Raw genomic sequence first — 22,500 nt, 5'->3', positions numbered from 1 at the left:
GAGAGGTGAACTGAGTGGTCACACTTGACCACAGGTCCACAACTCGGATGCCTCGCATGCAGATTCGAGGGCTGCGCTGCAACCCGGGGTCACTGTCTTACGCATCGCCTTACAGAACAAGAACTTGATTTGCGTAAAGAAATAACCAGGATAATTTTCATTTCCATGCTGTTTTTTATAAGTATCGTTCTTTGTTGTATAAAATTGTTTATCACTCAAGCTTTGTATAGTGGCCATATATTTGTTTTTAAATATTTACTACACGTTTTTTCATTCCGAACTTTGTTTTACAGGCAGATGAAAATATTATCTTTTAGTATATCACACTATATATACCAACTAAAATGCCATTTTAGAGCAATTGCAATAAAACCGAAGAACTTTTTCGAGTTTTTTCTCTAGTTGTCTCTTGTTACGTTGTGTATTAAAGTGTTGAAAAGAAATCTTGAATGATTGATTGATTGATTGACTGATTGATTGATCAGCCGACCAATCGACTGCAGACCGTACTGACAGGGACGTAGAGCCTTATGAGCAGGGCTCTTATATGGCGCCCTGTATTGATTTTGATGAAATCGAATTCCATTGACACGTTTTTTTCCCGGGACCAGAAAAATAATAAGTATTGTTCGAAAATCGTAATAACAAATGTGGTTATGCGAAAAATAAAAACGTATCAAGACGAAAAAAGCATTATGCATTATCGTGTCAACGAAGTTCTATTGTATAGTTACAGAAAAACTTATATGACCCAACATGGTGGTGTAGTTATTGTGGTGCTTGATCGCTGACCCGAGGATTGCGGGATTCAATACCGACCATTGCGGCCACATTAGTGATGGAGGCGAAAATTCTAGAGGCTCGTATACCTATGTCTAAGTGAATGAATGACTGAATGAATGAACGAACTCTATTCAATGTCCGGCAGTTTTACCGGGCAAGGTTGGGGAGAGGGGATAGACCCCTGTCCCTTCCCACTCTCTGTCGATTATGATGGTGGTGCCTCAGGTGACCGCACTCACGAGCGACGAGCTGGCCGACAGGCTTTGGACCGTCCGGCAAGCTGAAGATGCCGTCCTGCTCCAAGGACTTCGGGCGGTCATCTGAGGCACCACCAACATAGTATATTTAAGTCTACATTCAAAAAATCTCAGGTGGTAAAAACTTCCAGAGTTCTCCACTACCGCTTCGCTCAAAATCATACTTTATTTCATTTTTTATTACAAGAGACTGCAGGTCCAAATGATTTGCAAACGTGAAAAATAAACACATAGTCACATACATTTCAACTTCATGCTATCGATTACAAAGCCATCAGGCTTATCGATTCAACTGAATGAACCAACAATATTGGCGGGGCTTTCCATTAGCTAATAGTGCGAGGAAAAAAACTAATCTTGGAGGTGTTAGTTCTTCTTTGATATGGAGTTAAGGATTTAGATTGATTATGTCTGATTAGTATGTTGTTAATGGTTGTAGAAATGGTGCAGCGTTAAATGAGAGTGTTATTTCTTAGAATAAAAAAATTAGGTCCAAGTATTTAGCGTCGTAATTTTGAGGTTTGTATACCGATAGCGAAAATAGCCCATAAAAATTTGACATCCTACCAGTAACGACAGTGAAAGTAAAGAAAGCCCTAGAAGGAGTGCAAGGAGGCAGAGCCACTGATGAGGTTAAGGTAACAAGAGACCTAGAGAAAGATGGCGGGTAAATTGTGTTGGAAAAACTCGCACCCTTATATACGAAGTTTTTATGGACGGGGCACCAAAATAATGGAAGAACGCCAACATCACCTTAATCCCTAAGAAAGGAGACGTAAAGGACTAGAAAAATTACAGGCCGATCAGCTTACTATCAATTCTCTACAAAATATTTACAAAAATAATAGCTACTACAAGCACGGCGACATTAAAGTTCAATGAACCAAAGCAGCTAGCAGGATTCCGCACAGGCAACACCACAATATACCATATTCATACTGTCAGTCAGGTAATAGAGAAACGCGCGGAATACAACCGACCCCTATACATAGCTTTCATAGATATTAAGAAGGCATTTCACTCAGTCGAGACATCAGCAGTAATGCAGACACTGGAGTATCAGGGCATCGACGAACTCTACATAAACATACCGGAACAAATCTTCAGCCGATCCACAGCCACTATAGTTCTCCATAAAGAAACCGACATAATTCCAATTAAAAAAGCGTAAAACAGGGAGACGCGATCTCTCCAATGCTATTCACCGCGTGTTTATGGGAGGTTTTCAGAGCCCTAGATTGAAAAACAAGTTAGAGACAAGAGTTAACGGAGACTATCTTGATTGATTGTTTGATATGTGGGGTTTAACGTCCCAAAACCACCATATGATTATGAGAGACGCCGTAGTGGAGGGCTCCGGAAATTTCGACCACCTGGGGTTCTTTAACGTGCACTCAAATCTGAGCACACGGGCCTACAAAATTTCCGCCTCCATCGGAAATGCAGCCGCCGCAGCCGGGAATTGATCCCGCTACCCAGGGGTCAGCAGCCGAGTACCTGGGCCACTATGCCACCGTGGCGGGGCAATGAATAGTATATTAGTAAGCTGCGATTCATTGACAACATCGCCTTCATGAGTACCTCAGGGCACGAATTACAGCTCACAATTACTAGACAGGACATGGAAAGCAGACGAGTAGGTCTGAAAATTATATGCGTAAATCTTAAGGAATGTGCAATATTCTCGACAGAAAACAGCGCCTTGTGATAGGTGGACAGCCGCTAGAATTTGTAAAAGAATATGTTTACTTAGGGCAGGTATTGTAACCGTGGAGCGGAACCATGACAGTGAAATAACTATAAGAATAGGGACGGGTGGTTCACATTTGGAGAGCGAGAATTCTCTAATCATGAATAGTAATCTACCACTGACCCTCAAAGGAAGATATATAACAGCGGCATCCTGCCGGCACTTACCTACGGAGCCGAAACTTCGAGTCTTATACAAAGAGGCTTCAGATTAAATTGGGTTAGGCAGTGAGCGATGGAAAGGAAAATTGTAGGTGATACCTGAAAAGAAAAGAAGACAACAGAGTGGGTCAGACAACAAATTGGCGTTAAGGATATCATAGCTGGAATCAAGAATAAGAAATGGGCCGGGTACGTAGCACGTAGGCAGCGTAACTACTGGTCATCAAAGTTAACTGTATTCCCAGTAAAGGCAAGCGCTCAAGGGGGAGACAGACAGTTATTAGGTGGGAAGATGAGATTTGAAAGTTCGCAGGTATAGCGCGGTAGCAGAAAGCGCAGCACCTGGTTGATTTGCGGATCATGGGAGCTGCCTTTGCTATGCAGTGGGCGTAGTCAGGCTGATGATGATGATGGTGATACCATGAGTATCCCTGAGAGCTGTTGGTGAGTCAGTACTACGGAATTAAAAAAATGGATATAACAGCCTTGCACTGAACCATTTAAACTGCGTAAATAGTGTGGTTGGCGTGAGGATCCCAGACGGTGCAAGCGTATTCTAACTTAGGCCTTATAAGTGCTTTGTATGCATGAAGTTTGGTTTCTGGGGGCGCCTGTTCTAGCTTATGTTGCAGAATACTAAGTTAGCGAAAAGAGTAAGCACAATTGTTACTAATACGATAATTTCAACTTATGTTGTTAGTTATGGTCGCTCCCAAATATTTCTATTCCCTCACCTAAACGAGAAGATCTGTTGGAAGACTGTTAGATAACACCTTCATGGTTTTGGGACGTTAAACTGATATAGTAAATATTATTATAAAAATAGCATATACTGTATTTTTTCTATGTTGGTTAATATTTTTGCATGCCTTGCTCTCTCTCGTGATCCTTCTTTACCATCTCAGATTTCTCCTTGAACATATTTAGCTATTCGGCTTTAATAATTTGAAACTAAGAGAGCACCATGCCTGATAATGCATGCGAAGCAGAAACTTGTTATTATTAGTGAATTAATAACGTGGGAGGTCTAACGTGCTAGAACCATTTTACGGTGATCTATAGAACCATAGTGGAAGGGTCCGAATATGTTGGCTGTCTGGTGTACCCAGACCACAAACTGATGCTTCCCAGTACACTGGCCTTCGGTGCATCGTCTCCGTCGCTATGTGGCCGCCGGGATCGAAATGCTGACTAACTTGTAATAATAACTGATGGAGTTTAACGTTCTACAACTACAATTCGATTACGAAAAGTGCCGTAGAGGAGGGCTCCAGAAATGTTCACAAACCTGGGATTTTCGAACGCGCACGTAATTATAGCCCCACCACGGTGGTCTAGTGGCTAAGGTACTCGGCTGCTGACCCGCAGGTCGCGGGTTCAAATCCCGGTTGCGGCGGCTGCATTTCCGATGGAGGCGGAAATGTCGAGGCCCGTGTGCTCAGATTTGGGTGCACGTTAAAGAACCCCAGGTGGTCAAAATTTCCGGAGCCCTTCACTACGGCGTCTCTCATAATCATATGGTGGTTTTGGGACGTTAAACCCCACAAATTATTCAATCACGTAATTATATTTACACGGGCCTCGAGAATTTTCGGGCTAACTTGTTAGCCTTCAGATTCATGAATATTTTTTTGTCGGCATGTAAAATGTACACGCCGTGTGCTTCATCATAAACTATAGCCAGTTTGACGTAAAAAGTAAGTGGCTTCATTGATACGCTGTAGAACGCAGCCGTTAATTTCGTAATTGCGAGGTGACACTTTGCGCTTCATGGTGGAGCGAGCGCGAAATGAATGAGGCAGCTGATTGGTGAAGACAGGCAGTCGCTTCGTGCTTGAACGGCGATCAAGGCTTTAACAACCGCGTCACTCACGTACTTCGCTAAGGGCTTGATTGTGGCGTTTATAGGTAATTTAGTTTCGACGTTCTCGTTGAAAGGATCTAGGAGTCAGCGCACGTGTTGTGTCCTCCCTTCTCCTCTTTGCTTTCCTTCACGGTAAATATCACTGCATCCCGACCCAGAACTAGCAGAGGTGGGGGCTAAGCGCTCGCAGTGGAACTCCGGAGCCGCACTGTTTTCTGCCACTTCCAGTTACGTACGACGCCGCCATCTGCAACAGTGTTTGTCAAGAGCCTGTTGCTGCGATTGCCACATGAAACCAGCCCACTTTCAGCTAACAGAAGCACAGTTGCATTGATCCCCTTGTAATGTATTGCCCCATGCCCCTAGGCAGGCCACCTTCTTCCTCTCGTGGAAAGGGGCGGGGGAGTCTACAACACCACGTAAAGCGCTAACACTGGCTGTTGGCGCCAACGCGCAACACACGCTATGCGAAACTCCATCTCGTGTTGTTATCACCACTTGATGTAGTAATTCCGTCGCAGCAACTCATAATTCGTAACGCTGTCCTGAAGCCACATGATGTGAGGTTGCATGGTGACCTCCTCACGTGACATCATCGCTCGGTTGATGGTCAAAGTATTGCGAAGGCAGCTCAAAGCCAGGTAACGTGCACAAAGCTTTCGAAAGAGGCAGGCGAAGATGATTAATTGATATGTGGTTTAAGGTACAAAAAACACCATATGGTTATCTTCTGAGTTGGTTCCCAGCTCACCTTGGACAAATCAACGATTCCCCTCCCAATCTCAATGAAGCAGCACACGAGGCGGCACGAGAAGTCTCCAACCGCGCCTCCCAGGGGATGCGTTCTACCGGTGAAGGGGATAACCGGGAAATTCTTACAACATATAACGAGCTCACTGAACATTTCTACCTGTCTAGAAGGATTTTCCCTCCACCTCACATAAATCTAACTTGGCCCCAAGCACTTACAATAAGGCTCTTGCAAACGCGGATGTGCCCTACTTTGAAAATGTTACACATCATGTACCCTGACCTATGCGAAAGTAATCTTTGTCCACATTGTGGGGAAATAGCTTCATTAGAACACATGCTCTGGCAGTGCACTATATTCGCTCATATATCGAACATCACCTCTGCCAAATGGGAGGCGGCAATCCGCAGCTCATCCTTGGCAGATCAGCTCTGGGCTGTTCACCAAGCCCGCGAGGCGGCTGAGGAGCTTGGCATCTCAGTCCCCACGCGGGAGCTGCCCGCAACACAGTGCTCTACCAAATAAAAGTTTATCTAATCCAATCGAATGAGAGACGCCGTAGTGGAGGGCTCTGGAAATTTAGACCACCTGGGGTTCTTTAACGTGCACCCAAATCTGAGCACACAAGCCTACAACATTTCTGCCTCCATCGGAAATGCAGCCGCCGCCGCCGGGATTCAATCCCGTGACATGCGGGTAGCAGCCGAGTGGACCACCGCGGCAAGGCTTCAGGGGAAGACCAAGACATCGACTGAAAAGAGTGGAATTTCTCCTGTGAGTCATCCTAGGCAAATACACTGGGTACCGTGCGTGTTGTTTATGTGGCAATGACATGGTCACCCAACCATGTTAGGGGCGCAGCTCCTTATAGCGGCATTCGTTCGTCCCTCGTAGCAGTTGTAGTTTGTAACAAGTATAACATTTTGACCTCCTATAGGTGGTGGCGGTGAGAGCTTTCTTCTGTGCGTTGTTGAACAATAAAAATCAGTGCTCAATGTACATGCCAAAGGCTGCTAACGGGGAATGAGGGACAGGAGCATTCGGCTTGTAGTGAACGCGCACGCTGCGATCCCCATTAGCAGCCATTGGCATGTACATTGAGCACTATCTGACAAGAAAGGGTCGCTACGTTATACTCGCTGGGTGTAAGCTCCTTAGTTTTAGAAAGGTTTAGCGAGCGTTGAGCCGCAGTGCCATGAATACAATGAACTAGTATGTACCATGAATGAACTCGAGGTGGTTAAAGGTGGGAAGTACATACGAAGCGCAAGCCGTAAGAAAGTAAAAGACAAATTCTTCTGTCTATCATTTCCCATTAGCAGCCATTGGCAGCCATTGGTCTATTTCTTTTTTTTGCTTGGTTCCTTTTTTTTCTAATCTCATATACGTCGTTTTGGCTTCGTTCCACCGAACAACCACAGCATACGAAAGCCCGAGCCCGATGAAGTTCTGCGCAATGAGTGTCATGTTTAAGGCGCTCTAAGAACGAGATGAAGAAGACTTTTTGTAGCGAGCATGCACTTATTATAAAATAAACGGCTTTGCTGCGCGTGGATTTGCCTGCGTTACGCCAGGAAACGATGACAGCACTTGGCAGCATATGACTGCCCGAGACACTGATGTAATGCGCACTTAATATGTAAGCGTGGAGCCATAGATTCGATACCCAGTACAGCGAAACAAATTTATAGATTTCTTTTTCTATCAATTCTACACTGGCGTCTCACAAGGACTCACGGACATTCTTGCTCGTTTTGTCGGCATTGAAATTCCGATGTGTTTGAACAACGAACAGCTTTTGGTGTATTAGGTCCTACAATATGGGAAAGTGAACAGTTCTTGTGTACTATACGCGATGAATGAATGAAGCTTTTATTGTAAAAAATGGCATACCGCATAAGAGGTCTTGGCGGGTCGCTAAACTGAGACCCCGTTAGATTGATCGACCAATCGCAGCCGCTCCACTGAGCTCGGCTGGTCCTGTTTAGAAAAAAAAGTGGTTAACTATTTATAGCACATGGTGTTCTACTACAGGAGAGAGCATATCCATCCCGTGACGTTAATTAACGTTGAACGTCTTGTGTGCCTAGAAAAAGTTGTCAACGATTTAGAGTACGAGGTACTCTACTTTAGAAGAGCATAAGCCGTCCCGTCGCCCTTAGTCAAGAAAAAGACAATAAAAGGGTACTGAGAGCACCAATGTGCTGCGGTTTCTTAGATATGCTATCTGAAACAGCCATGATGATTGGTCTGAATACTCCGCCAAATTACGTAACAATATATGCAGATGAAAACACGCTGCTGTGATATGTAAAACTAGTTACCATGCGAGTTGTGTATACGCTTCATTCTTTAGGCTATACTTTTCAATTGTGGGTAATAATACCTTCTAAGCTAGACTACCTGACGTTTCAGGCTGACGTCGATATAAAGATAAAAATAAGGAGCGTATGCTTGAGGGTGTATGTAAAGGAAAAAAAATGGCAGCGTATCCATGGAGTGAAGGATGTAGAGTGGGGCGAAGCATCCATCCGTCCATTCGTTCTTTCTTCCGTCCGTCCATGCGTCCCTCTGTGTGACCATCCGTGCGTGCGTCTGTTCATGCGTCCGCACGTGCATCCGCCCCTGCGTCCCTGCTTTCGTCCTTGCATCCGCCCCTGCGTCCGTCCATGCGTCCATTTGTGCGTGCAGACATCCGTGCGTCCGTTCATGCATCTGTCTGTGTGTCCGTTCGTCCATCTAGTCAACACTCCAAGTACCACCATCTCGCATCTTTTCATCATATATTCCCCATATAGAAGCACCGCCATCCAGCGGACATTTCAAGGACTAAACGAGAGGTGGCACACGCACACTTTCTTACGCCTTGCGCTTCGTGTCTACCTTCCACCTTTATCCACCTCGAGTTCATGGTATATACTAGTTCACTGTATTCATGGCACTACGGCCCAATGCTCGCTAAACTTTTCTAAAACCAAGGAGCTTACGCCCAGCGAGTATAACGGAGCAACCCTTTCTTGTCAGATAGTGCTCAATGTACATGCCGATGGCTTCTAATGGGGAATGAGAGACAGGAGAATTCGGTTTTTAGTTAACGCGCACGCTGCGAAGTTGTTGTTGTTCAACAACGCAGAAGAGAAATCTCCCACCGGCACCATCTTGCAGGTAAAAACATAAGAATGGTTACACACTACGACTACGACTACTACGAGGGACAAACGGGTGCCACTTTAAGGAGCTTCGCCCCTAAAAGACAAGTCACGTAAAGAGTATGCGCATTATTTTCTCTTACGAGATATCTGATAACATATAGCACTAATATATTGCACTATATTCATGGCACATCGCAGTGATAATGCACACCGGAAAAATTATGCGTTACGTTTATTCAAGAGATGTTTGTGTTAGCTAACAACTGTAATTGGCGTTGTATGAATGCAAGAAAAAAAACATGAAGATGGGAAGAAACTTTCGTCTCTCACGAACGAAGGGTAACACCTATCAGATCACATACCTATATACATGAGTGGTTTTGTATGATTATCTGCCTTTGTTTGGGAGTTTTCAGACAACTTCCCATGCAGATAAGCATGTGACCGGATATAGGTATGACCTGCCTTTCCTTGCACCGCTCTTTCTTTTCGAATAACTGAAGGTCCTTAGATCGTGGGGTCATCGGTTCATCAGCCATTTTTGATATGGGAAATGGACATTTGACCGAGAATATGAATGTGACTTGCAATTTTTGATGCCACAATTTCTTGTAGCTTTCATATGAACGCATGAATGTCGGTGCTTCCTGAAGTAACTTAAGTGTTGCACTGGTTTCGCTTCTAATCACGTGAAGGAAGCTCTAATGCCCAACGATTGAAAGAAAAACTTTAGAGGGAAATCTATAAAGGACCCTCGAACGCTCTTAAAAGCTCTATTGCTTAATATTTTTTACTTGTGGGCTGTGTAGACTAAAGGCTGGAGAGATTAGTGCTGCAAGATCAACAGTGATAGGGGCACGCGGTTTGAACATACATTTAGCCTGAATAATTCTAGATACAATAAAATGAGCACCCGCAATAAATTTAGGTTTGGACAGATCCCGGGACCACGTTTCCCCCACCACATAAGTTGGAGGGTGCCCCAAATATTTGAACTGAAATATCCTACGTGCGCACTTTCCCGCATTGCAACATGCATGGCTTTACAGCGCGTCTCCAGGAAGGCTTTGTATGTAGTTCTGCTGGAGTACATAATTATGCGGGTTTAGTACTTGCAAACAGTTAGGTGGCGTAAAGCTTTGGCCTAACTTGCAGGGAGCCGGCACAGGGGCAAGATACCGAAGCACCGCTCTAAGATGTGGTGTTCCTTATTTAAAATTAAAATTAAAATGGCCAGTCATTCAGTTTGTAATGCTAAAATGATTGTCCACACTTTCAAGACCCTTTCCACATTTTCAAGGGGCTGGAAACCTCTTTGGCTTGGTGCAGTCGTATGCGTAAAAAATAAAATAAAAGGGAAACGCCAGGCCTGCACGGAATGGGCAGCATTGTCACAGCGAAAGCTGGAAGAGCACCCTTTCAGAGCCTTTGCTTAACATTATTTGTGCACCTTTCGCGCACAATGACTCTGAAAGGGCAGGCTTCCTTGTGCGTCTTTGCCGAGAAGAAAGACTTCAGCCAGAGCCTCAGCTTTCTTGATTGACGTAGCCAATTTCTCTAGCTCCGCATCATTGCACGACTGCACTTCCCGCTTCTTGAGAGTCATTGTGATCGAAAGAGGCACTTGGCAGCATTCGATAGGTCTGCACCTCCAGTGGTGTCTGTCAGTCTTAACCATAAATGACCCATTCCTTGTTAGAAGACCAAATGAAGTTGACTTGTTCATAGGCAACCTTGGCAACACACGGGTGGGAGCGTTCTCTGTGGATGTCCAAGATCTATATTACTACCTGCCTCAGGATCCCATATGTCAAGGTGTCAGCGAGAGCATCGAAGAACACGGCACCATTCAGTTTGAAAATTCCTGTGGCACCAACAAGCCAGCCTTCATAAGTTGCTGCTGTTCTACCTCCGTTCTACGTTCGTCGAACATGAAGGTCGTCTGTATACCCAGAATGAGGGTACATGCATAGGCTCTTGTCTTGCCCCCGTTTTGAGCGATTCGCCTCTGGCTCGCCTCGACGGGCAGCTGCAGGACGTCCTTTCAGGCCATAGTGCACTGAAGGTCTCAGATTCGTGGATGATTTACTGGTGCTCTTCAGGCTTGACAGTTCAATCGATAAAGAATCACAGCAAATATTTGGCGTGTTCGCGGCCTTTTTCCGTACAATTCGGCGCATGCAAAGCTTTTGAAGCGCGTAGGTGCCTTAGGGGTTCTCAGGAGTGATCTTAAGAGGTGCTGCCCTCACCAAGTGCAAAGAACCTTTGGCGCCCAGGTGAAGCGACTGAAACGTGCCGGCTACCCGACTGAACTACTCAGTGCCTTGGCAACAATTTTACCGAGCGAGCTCTCGAAACTAGGTTCCAGGACATGCCCAGCGCAGGAAAGACAGAAAATTTCTGTCATCCCTTACGTACACGGTTTGAGCCATGCACCCCCGAAGATTGTTGGGAGTAGACGTGGGACTCGTTTTCTCGCCACCTCCTAAGCTCGGCTGCCTTTGCAAGAAAGTGAACCATGACAATCGCAAGGAGCATGCATGCATCAAGAAACACAGGACACAGTACGTTGAGCGTGTGAGCAACGTAGTGTACGACATTCTGTTGTCCTGTGGTCTGTCCTATACTGGACACACCGGTCGCTGTTTGAACGACCACCGGAGAGAGCCCGCAAATAGTCTCAGGAATTCAACAAGAAGCACCTTGGCAGCCCATTGCTCCTTGTGTGGCTGCGTCCCGCTCTTTCATGAATGCAAGGTACTCTCAAGCTATCGTAACAATACAGAGCGCGAAATTAACGAGGCTTTTCATATCGCGACGAAAGGGAACCTGTGTGCCAGTGAGCCTTCACTGGCCCTCCTAGAAAAAGAGATAGTGTTTTTGGGCAGTTAGCTTGTACTTTTCGACTCGTGGCAGATTCCTTTTTGCCTTTCACTCTTATGTGTACGTGATAGTTTTTGTTCTTGTTTTCAGCTATATATTTCCAGGTGTAATAAATTTACACACAATTGTTCGTCAGTGCTTGTGTCGTGTAATCAATCTTTCTGCGTCCCATGTTGTACTCGGCTGCTGACCCGCAGGTCGCGGGTTCGTATCGCGGTTGCGGCGGCTGCATTTCCGATGGAGGCGGAAATGTTGTAGGCCCGTGTGCTCGGATTTGAGTGCACGTTAAAGAACCCCAGGTGGTCGAAAATTCCGGAGCCCTCCACTACGGCATCTCTCATAATCATATGGTGGTTTTGGGACGTTAAACCCCACATATCAATCAATCAATCTGCGTCTCATTTTTTCGTGCTGTTACCCTCATTATCAAGTTCGCTTGCGACTAGGGAAACAGGCGGCTCGTAATATTGCCCTCAAAATAAAATAAGCCATAACTTTTTCAGCTTCTCTTGGTGCGAAACAATGCTTTATTTGGCTGAACTTCTTTGACTTTCGTTGCAAAGTCGAACTGCGATGTCACGATCCATCCTTCAGCTTTTCTAGACGAATCCAGACTCCATTCACTGGACGAGCGATGAAGAAGCATGTGTGCCTTTTCAGTTCACCCTGTTGAAAAAATGACAGATGCAATAACAAGAACAAAAGTGTGTTAATATATTCAGGACTATTAAAGGCAGAGTCAAGAAGCTCACTAAGTTGTTTGCTCTACAAATTAAATAGCCTTCATTTAGTTGAATAAATTTTTCGAAGTATTTATTAGAACTTCTGGGGATGCTTTCTTACACATATTTGTGCACCTTCTCCTTCCTCTCTCACTTATCTCTCTAAAAAGAACTGACAGAAAATGGCAATGAACTCAAACAAGCCGTGTACAATACCAGCAGTCGCCCTTCCGCCAAAAATGAACAATAATTTTTGTGCAGTTAAGCGTAGTAGTGCTAGTAGGCAATGCTTGAAGCTATGACGTTATGGGTGAAACACTTTTTTTTTTGTGAGCTGGCACAACGTGTAGCGTGTTATATTTTAACAATAAGCAAAGGAATCGAGACAGAGTTAAAAAAAGCAATTGCACATAATTTACAAAAGCTTGTTCTGCTGCACGGATTCAACTTGTGTCCAAGTCTGTTCAGGCCCGTTCGTTCTGCCGAGTGAGCGTACCAACATGCTGGGGATTGAGCTTTCGATCCATTCTTTTTTACCCTGCTAATTGCTTGCTTCGTGGTCAGCTAAATCGCAGAGAACCCCGTACAGGCGTTACATTTATCCAACTCTCGAATTTATACTTCGGAGCAGAACAAACCCTCCGTAATCTATGAAGATCTTCTCTATAGCCTCGAGCCGTATTCGGGTCGTTGGTGATGTTTTCTTCCTCATATCTCTTTTAGGGACGAATTGTAGAGCACTGTCTGCGACTACGCAAGTCTCACAATGTAATTTTAAAGCGTTTCATATCACAATAAAACAAGTAAAGGCCGAGTAATAATTTGTATTGTATGAATTGTAGTAATTTTTGGTAATTACAATTTATTTTGCATTTATTACTGTGAACCTATTTATTTCTTTTTATTTTTACTGTTACATAAAAGGATCATAGCCTCGAAACGCATGCGTCACTTGTTTTCAGTAGTGTTCGATTACAGAAAAGAAAGAAAGTACTACTTGTGAACTTCTATTTGAAAGCATCACGTTGAACGACACACACAATGAACTTCGTAAATGTCATCATTGAAGCAGCCCCCCGCCGTCATACGCAGGACATTATTGCTTAGTCCTTACACAATGCGTGATTTATTCTATGCGTGGAGTTGTGAATTTCATTTTGCCTTCATTATTCCTCCTTTGTGGTATTATATCCAGCCGGAAATTGGTAATGACGAGGTCGTGTGTGCACGTTCCCCTGGTGGTTGGTTATTTGCAGTAATATGAAATGCATAGTTGAGAATATGAAGACGTCATATACTGCACAAGCCACTACTTGACTGTGATCATCACCATCACCATCTTCCCCTTCCTCAATGTCATCGTCATGGCGTATAGTAGATACCATGCACGAGCCCGGATACGGCCAACAGTGAGGCCAACGCCAATGTCAGCGCACAAGCCACGAACTTAAGGAGCTTCGTCCTACAATTTTCGACCACGTATGTGGGCATTTCTCCTCAAAGGGATAAGAGAGGGAAAGATATAGTAATGACAGTGAGGTGAAGCAGAGGTATACCCTCCAGTTTGTTACCCTGTACTTGGGATGAGAAAAGAGAGCATAAAAAGATGAATGAGAATAAGAAAAGCTCGTGACGACAGTAAGCAACAAAACAAAGATAATAGATGACACATCACTATTCAAAATATGCACAGAAATACTACTCGCAAAGAGCTACAGTTTATCCCTCCGTCCGGTTGCTTGATGAAACCGCGACAACACCACCAGAGCACCTCGTGGTACACACCGCATAGGCCAGAGCACTGGTGTTTTATTTTATGTGATGGGGCTGTTGTGCAGTTGGTCTAGTGCAGCTGTGAGGGCCGCCGTTTCGAATCGATAGCGCGGACAGTGAAGGTGGGTGGTTGTTTAGCTGCAACCACAGTTTTAAAATGAGGGGGTGTGAGGCATTCAAAGAACAAAGGAATAAGAGATGTTTGTACAGTTTTGGGTAGTTTTTCGCAATTTAGAAAGCCAGGCCCTAAAGCTCGAGGTAAAACGTCGGGTGTTTGCAGCAAACCCCTTGGGCATTGGCCTAGCACACGCCGTTGCTTATCAGCCGCGCCCATATACTAAGACAGTCTACGCAACCGACGCACAGAGCTGGCGAGCTGCGCAAGACGAGTACGATTGACGAAGGCCCGCGCTTCTACCAGGCGTGCCACAAACCAGCTTTGCACGTTAGTTCTGGCGTTGGAGTTGAGACACTCTGGCAAGATCTGCGACAGGCTGTAGTTCGACTATTCTTTGTCTACGCTAAGAAAAAGACCTAGCACAGCCAAGAGGGCCATGTTATAATCTTTACAGGTAGCTATCTTCACTTTTTTTAGGCTTTACATGGATAGGGTAAACAGCTTTTTTTATGAAAGAAGGTTACTCCTTACCTTTTCGTGTTTTGAGCTTAGGTGTAGCCGGAATCGGTGCACCAGCCTGGCAACAACGAGTGTCATTTCAAGCTGCGCCAGCTTCATGCCAACACAATTTCGAGGTCCAATGCCGTATGCCTGGAAGGCAAGTGGATCTCTGGAAGCCCTCTGTTCGGGTGAGAACCTGCGGCAAGCAAGTGAAACACCTAATGACCTGACAAGCAATACATCTCCCTACTTTAGCCATCTGACCAGCTTAAGGGGGAGGGGCGGGAGTTCATTTGACAAGGAACAAAGATGCGTGGGCCTCTTATTTGCCTCAGCCATGGACGGGCTTCCAACGGGAAGCTTACTCTTAGTTCCGTTTTTAGATTAGTTACTCTCTCTTCATATATAGACCCATTGAACCCCTAGAATTGCTGTACATGGTATGAGGCACATGAATGTGTGGTTGCTGTGATCGGGTTCTGCCACTTTGTTAAAGGGGGCTCATATTAGCCGTATGCCTATACAGGGTGCCCCACGTAACTTTAGCCAGAGTTAAAAATATGCTGGAACACGTATTTACGACGCGACTAATGACATGTTGCTCACTGCTGCCTGGAGATAGTAAGACAATTTTTCATGTTCTGAACTATTGTTTAATTAGGTATAATTAATTAGCTTACTCCCAAAGGAACAAAGAAGGATTAGAAATTTTAATGAGGAAGTTCTAGATCGGATTGCAAAGCGTCCAAATAGATAGTTTTGAACTTTATATATGTTAAGTATTCGTGTTTTCTGCTAATCACAAATTCCCGTGAAATACAAAAGTACCACGTGACAAACCCGTTTGCGCGTCAGTGCGCACGATGATTTTACTGCTTGCTCCCTAACGTTCCGCGTACGAACGACGCGCTTCCCTCGCAACGGTTTATAACAGTGATAAGCAGTCACAGTGGTTATCGTTTTTGTGGCCGATAGCAGAGCGTGTTCATCGTAAAGCCACCACCATCGTTGCGGCCCTGCCGAGACAGCACAATGGGGCAAATGCTATGATAGTTCATACGCGGAACGTCAAGGAGCACTAGAATCATTGTGCGCACGGGCGCACAAGCGGGTTTGTCACGTGGTATTTTTTGTATTTCGCGGGCTTTTGTAATTGACAGAAAAACAATAACACCTAACAGATATAGAGTTCAAAATTGTCTACACGGGCGTTTTGCGAATCAATGTACGACTTTCTCATTAAAATTTTTATATAACTTTATTTCTTAAAAAGTTCAGTAATTAAACATATCAAATAAACAATATTTGAGAACGCAAAATATAGTCTGACTAACTCCAAGCAATCGTGGGCAACACGCATTTGGTCGCGTCGTAATTACGTGTTCCGGCATATTTTCAAACTCTGACTAAAGTTACGTGGGACACCCTGTATATGGTATCTCTTGAACGAAGTGTAGCCGTCACTTAGAAACACAAAGATGCCCGGATAAAGGTGGGGTATACCTTTATTTTTTTTATACGGCTGACGTATTACTCTAAGAAGAAATCAGGGGTGGGGGAGACGGACGAGAGTGCACACTTTGCCTTCTTGTGACCAAAGCCTGGAAAAGAGAGATTTAGCTTGTCTATGGTCTCATATAATCTCTGGTACGCCACGGTGCCCCGTTATGAATCCTAAGCCGGAACTGGGTCTTTTTTAAACATTGCGGTGAGTACACGCGTGCCGTTTCAGACAAATATAACCTTGACAATCAGTTATCACTTCCACAGATGTGCCCAGGGTTAACCATCAGAAGATGGCAAAGGTTAATTGCAGCGCCTCGCTCCCTTACTCAATGTACGGAACCGATTTTGCACCCCCTCCTCCTTAGGCGAGTTGAAGAAGCCCCAGACCGAACATATACACTATCATCCCGGTGTGAGCAGGAAACTCACCTGTCTGGATCAAATTGATCCGGCCTCTCCCATACGTTAGGGTCATGGTGAACCTGATGACTGCAGGCCATGACGCTCACACCTTTCTCCAGTAGCACACCCTCGTAGCGGTAGTCAGAGGACGCGAGTCTTGTCGTAAACCTGCGTTGATAGATAATAACAGGCCTGTGCTGAACACCCATCAGGGTTGTTGATTCCATCACGAACGCTGACGGACCACCGCATAGAGGAAAAAAAGTGCCGCCATATCCACGAAGTGAATGATGATGAGTGGGCGAAGCTCCGGAGGTAAACCTGGTAAACCATGAATCCTCTGTACATTTTGCCCACTCGATTTTATTACATCGCTCCCTCTAGCGTACGTCGCCGCACTAAATCGAACGATTGCCTTCAACCAATGACACGCGCCATATGTGACATCATTCCTATTTTATAAGATCTCGCGTCTTTCATCAACTACAAGTACCGCTTTCTAGTTTATAACATCTTGCATCTTTTCATCATCAGCTACAAGTACCACCATCTAGTAAACACTACAAGAACTAAACGAGAGGTGGCTACATACAGGAGACGGTACCGCCATCTAGTGAACACTGCAAGAACTAAACTAGAGGTGGCTACATACAGGGGACGCACAGCCCACGCCCTAAGGAGCTTCGCCCTTAAAAATTGGCAGAATCCACGTACAGTGGGAACCAACGATATGGGAAGCACGACTGAGAAATGTCGTTATGCCACTTTAAAGTCAGCACAACGAAAGGAAGTGGAGGTAAATGATGCCGTACATGACTTCCGTGCCATGATTATCATGTTTGGATGTGTTGTTTACCTTCGTCATCTATTCACGTCACGTGATACGAAATTTAGTTTATGTGGAGCTAGCGAAACGGCCGCGAGCACGCTATGAGCGTGGTATGTTGTCATGTTCTTACATGACATGCATGTCAGAATTATCATGTTTACACCAGTCATATATTTCGTCATACATTGACGTCACGTAACACTAAATTTGGTATATGCGGAGCTAGCAAAACGCCCGCGAGGGCATCATGAAGGACCCACTATACTCCAATTGGTATCGTGGACGTGCGCGCACGCTGGGCACAGCAACGCTGCGTTACCAAAACGCGAGCACTTCATAGTGTGACGCCGGGCGCGACCAGCGTCCGTCGGCGCAGCCCGTCGACAACCGGCGTGAAATGCGACATGCTGCATTTCGCACTCATGCGTTACCCAGACAACACTGCGCCTCCCTCTTTTCGTGATGGCGGGACGCCGGATGCGCTGAAACGTGCATGCACCAGAGCAACGCAGCGCGGCGCGCGCCTGCGAGCATATGGCAGAACCGGCGCCTGTCGTGGCGACGCCGGCATGACGCGACGAAGTGAACGCCGGCGAGCAGGCTAACCGCGTCACGTCGAAATGTATTGGTGCCTTGACTGTGGCATGTAGTCATGTTCTCAAATGAGAGGCATCTCATGATTATCATGTTTGCACCAGTCACATACCTTCGTCATCCATTGGCGTCAAGTACTACCAAATTTGGCATATGTGACGCTAACGAAACGGCCGCGAACGCCTCATAAGTGCGGTATGTAGTCTTGTTACATGGCACGCATATAATGATTAACATGTTTGGATGTGTCATTGACCTATGTCGTCCGTTCGCGTCACGTAATATCGAATTTGGTACATGGGATGCTAGCGAAACAGCCGTGAGCGCATGATGAGCATAGCATGTATTCATGTTGTTACATGACATGCATTTTATGTGGATCATGTTTGACCAGTATCATACCTTCATCATCCATTCGCGTCCCGTAATACCAAATTTGGTATAAGTGAAGCTCGCAAAACAGCCGCCAGCGCATCATGAGTGTGGCATGTAGTCATGTTGCTACATGACACGCATCTCTTCATTATCGTGCTTGCACCTGTCACATACCTTCGTCATTCATTCAAGTACTGTAATACCGAATTTGGTATATATGACGCAAGCAAAACGTCCGCGAGCGCTTCATGAGCATGGCACGTAGTCATGTTGTTACATGACACGCATGTCATGAATTTCATGTTAGGGTGTGTCGCTTGTGTTAACCATGCAATCATGTCATACCATACCAGCTTCGCAACATGACATGTGAACGAAATCACCGGAAGAGCTGCAGGGCTATTAAATGTAAAGCATGACATTCATGACATCCATCTCATGATTTTCATGTTATGACTAGTCAAAAATGTTCTTCATACAGTATTGTTATGCCATACCAAGTTTGGTATTGATACCATTAGCGAAACGGCCAGGAGAACTAAAAGTCCAAGTGGCTAGATAGATAGATAGATAGATAGATAGATAGATAGATAGATAGATAGATAGATTGATAGATAGACAGACAGACAGACAGACAGACAGACAGATAGATAGATAGATAGATAGATAGATAGATAGATAGATAGATAGATAAATAAATAGATAGATAGATAGATAGATAGATAGATAGATAGATAGATAGATACGCTCAATGTCGCCGAAGTTCGCTACGAAATGCTTTGCTTTTAGAAAGAAACAAAAAATAAGAAGAGAAATAGGAGCATTAGAGTAGCAGCAGGGTTTTTATGTCTCATACAGTTAAAATAAAAGCCTCTCCTTGACAACCATGACGAGATAGACTTCTTCTACGGCTTCTCCGCGCCATATCCTATACATTATGGGGCCGAAAGTCGGGATAGACGAACCGATCACTACGAGTGGCCTGGATTACATGGACAAGCTCAAGGCTAAACGATCTCCACGAAAATCCCTGAAGAGCCAGATCATCAATGAAGCAAGGGTCCTACTTCGAAATGATGCCATGAAGCATGAACAGCTCGATTGCATTTATGAAAGGAAGGACAGGGACAGTCAGATTAATAGACAGATTTAGTTGCGCGTCCGCAACATACGGACGCGAACTCTCTATTGCAAATGGCTAGCAGGCTGCGTCCGTACGACTGCTGCGGACGCGTGACTTTGTTACGGGGAATAAGGTATACACTGGCGAGCGAATGCGTACTGGCGAATATACTGGCGAGCTAATGCGTACAACGCTGCTGCATTCTGAGCACGTTCACGTTCAGCACTTCGTCGTCGTCATCCTCAGGCATCTACTTGGCCCGTGACATTACCCGCCGAGGCGTGAGTAGTATGGTTTAAGCCGCGAGACGTGCACTATATCGGTCGGGACTGAAGCTGGTACTGACGTGGTATGGAGTGGAGCTATCTCATAGGTCACGCTGGTGACCTTGCGTATGACGCGGTAGGGGCCAACGTAACGGGACATTAGTTTTTCACAGAGACCAACACGACGTGATGGTAACCACAGCAAGACGAGTGACCCCGGAGAGTACTGTACGTTGCGGTGCCGGCGATTGTAAGCACTCTTTTGGTTAGGCTGCGAGGCACATAAACGATCCCCGGCGACTTGGCGGGCGATGTCAGCTCGGGCCAGGGCATCACGAGCATAAGCAGTCGATGAGGGGGCGTCATATTGGAGCATGGTGTCCATGGGCAAAGGCGGGTCATAACCGAACAGTAGGTAAAAAGGGGAAAATCCAGATGTATCATGACGTGAACTGTTGTATGCGAAGGTAACGAAAGGTAAGTGGATGTCCCAATCTTTGTGATCCTTGGAGACGTACATCGCTAACATATTCGTCAAGGTACGGTTGAGGCGTTCCGTGAGGCCGTTGGTTGGCGGATGGTACGCTGTAGTGAGCTTGTGGTGGGTAGAGCAGGATCGCAGGAGCTCGTCGACTACTTTAGATAGAAAACAGCGGCCGCGGTCGGTGATCAACTGACTAGGAGCACCATGACGCAGAATGATGTCATGAAGAAGGAAATCGGCTACATCAGTAGCGCAGCTGGTGGGGAGGGCGCGTGTAACGGCGTACCGCGTTGCGTAGTCGGTAGCAATAGCAATCCACTTATTACCGGTGGCCGACACGGGAAAAGGTCCTAGAAGATCGAGGCCGACTCGGAAAAATGGCTCATCTGGTACTTCAATGGGCTGGAGGGTACCAGCAGGTCTCAGAGCAGGTGTCTTGTGGCGCTGGCAGAGGTTGCATGCCGCAACGTACTGTCGCACAGAACGGTAGAGGCCAGGCCAAGAGAATCGGCGGCGAATGCGGTCATACGTGCGTGACACCCCTAGGTGTCCAGCGGAGGGGGCATCATGCAGCTGGGCCAAAACATCTGAGCGAAGATGCACAGGAACAACGAGTAAAAGCTCAGCACCATCAGGGCGGGCGTTGTAGCGGTGCAAGATGTCGTTGTGAAGAACGAACAGTTGTAAGGAGTGGTCATGATGGGGAGAGTGCAGACCATTGATAATAGCACGAAAAGAGGGGTCGCGGCGTTGTTCAGCAGCTATGTCAGTGATGCTGGTAATACCGAAACGGTATGCCGAATTGTTGACATTGAGTAGCCTGGTCAGTCATCGTGGTAGCTGCAATGCGCCGTCCGCTGCGAAGATCCAGCTCGTTGGGCTGTATAGTGAGTGGTACCCCGCACCTTCCACCAATGATGTTACGGAGAATAAAGTATACACTGGCGAGCAAATGCGTACTGGCGAATATAGTGGCGAGCTAATGCGTACAACGCTGCTGCAGTCCGAGCACGTTCACGTTCAGCACTTCGTCGTCGTCATCCTCAGGCATCCACTTAGCCCGTGACAATATGTCTCGTACGAGGTTCTTCGTGGCCTCCACGTTCTAAATAAAAGCATTTTTATTGCGATAGGAATTATACGGACACTCTCCGCTGGATTCTGCCGTCAGCGTCGGTGTCGACATTGGTGTCGCCGCAACTCACCGTATATGTATATGTATCTATATATAGGTAAATGCTAGAAAGAAAAAATTATTGAGAAAAATACTCTGGTGCGTGGAATCAAACGTGAGACCTCTGAATCTTATATGCAAGGCGTTCCCGACTGAGCCACGGAGGAGCACCTTCTTCAACATTCAAACAGCAAGCTAATTATATTAATTAGTTACCGCTGTTGACGGGCATCTCGGGGGGGGGGACTTTCGTGTTTTCAGCATTACAAGCAAGGTGGTGCAATGAGCGCGCGTCGCCAGATTGTCATGTAGCGGCGGCACGTGCTCTCATTCTCGCGCGTATTTCGCCCCACAGAAAGGAGGACGGTGGACGGTCACTCGCGCACTTTTATCTCGCGGTGGGGAGGATCGTACATCTTGGCTGACTTTCGGCTCTCACTGGAACAATTCTGTTGAAGTTACCGGGCGCACGAAAGGCACTGCCATTATCGTACCGTTTCTGTTTGCGAAAAGAGTGTGCTTTTCAGACACAGGGAAGTAACAACCGAAACGCTCAGTCGCCTTCATCTGTACCCGAGAGTATGTTTCGTGCGTCATTTGTGCGTGAGAAACGCGAAACACATTTCTATCTGCTTGCGATTTGGCGCGTTGCTTTCGAATTTGTTGCTATCGCGTTCATTGCTTCGCCTTTGCGGCATAGCTGCGACTTTTTTTAACTACCTCGACGGAATACAGTTTTTCTACGGCTGCTCCACGCCATATCGAACACAAGCGCTACAGAGTGAGCTGGAGGAGTGGTTTTCTTAGCGCCCGTTGTAAACTGTCTTAAGGTACGCCACCACCATGGTGGAGCAGTGGCTACGGCGCTTGGCAGCTGACCCGAAGGCCAACTGTTTGGTTCCAGTCATTGCAGTCACATTCTGTGAAAGGTAAATGTTATAGGCCCATGTGCTGTGTGGTGTCTGAGCACGTCAAAGAACACCATATGGTAAAATTTGCTGAGCCGTTCATTAACGACGTCTCTCATAACCC

At 45.9% G+C, this 22,500-nt stretch overlaps 2 protein-coding genes across 2 annotated transcripts in view; both read right to left on the bottom strand.

Moving 5' to 3' along the window:
* LOC142767763 (uncharacterized) overlaps positions 1 to 1,121 on the bottom strand; it is a 61,052-nt gene extending 59,931 nt beyond the window's left edge. Inside the window, exon 1 of the mRNA XM_075869993.1 lies at positions 1,023 to 1,121. Coding sequence (XP_075726108.1) covers positions 1,023 to 1,121 — 99 coding nt within the window. The remainder of the gene's footprint in view (positions 1 to 1,022) is intronic.
* Positions 1,122 to 12,105: 10,984 nt separating this feature from the next.
* Positions 12,106 to 22,500, bottom strand: part of LOC119179863 (cytochrome P450 3A41) — a 43,746-nt gene continuing 33,351 nt past the window's right edge. Inside the window, exons 12-14 of the mRNA XM_037430987.2 lie at positions 16,651 to 16,791; positions 14,746 to 14,911; positions 12,106 to 12,267 (exon numbers count right to left, since the gene is read on the bottom strand). Of these exons, the coding sequence (XP_037286884.2) occupies positions 12,178 to 12,267; positions 14,746 to 14,911; positions 16,651 to 16,791 (397 nt within the window). The 3' untranslated portion in view covers positions 12,106 to 12,177. The remainder of the gene's footprint in view (positions 12,268 to 14,745; positions 14,912 to 16,650; positions 16,792 to 22,500) is intronic.

This window comes from Rhipicephalus microplus, chromosome 7, assembly GCF_043290135.1.
Source record: "Rhipicephalus microplus isolate Deutch F79 chromosome 7, USDA_Rmic, whole genome shotgun sequence".
Taxonomy (NCBI): Eukaryota; Metazoa; Arthropoda; class Arachnida; order Ixodida; family Ixodidae; genus Rhipicephalus; species Rhipicephalus microplus.
The sequence above is the reverse complement of the archived record's forward strand: the minus strand, read 5'-3'. Positions and strand labels throughout refer to the sequence as shown.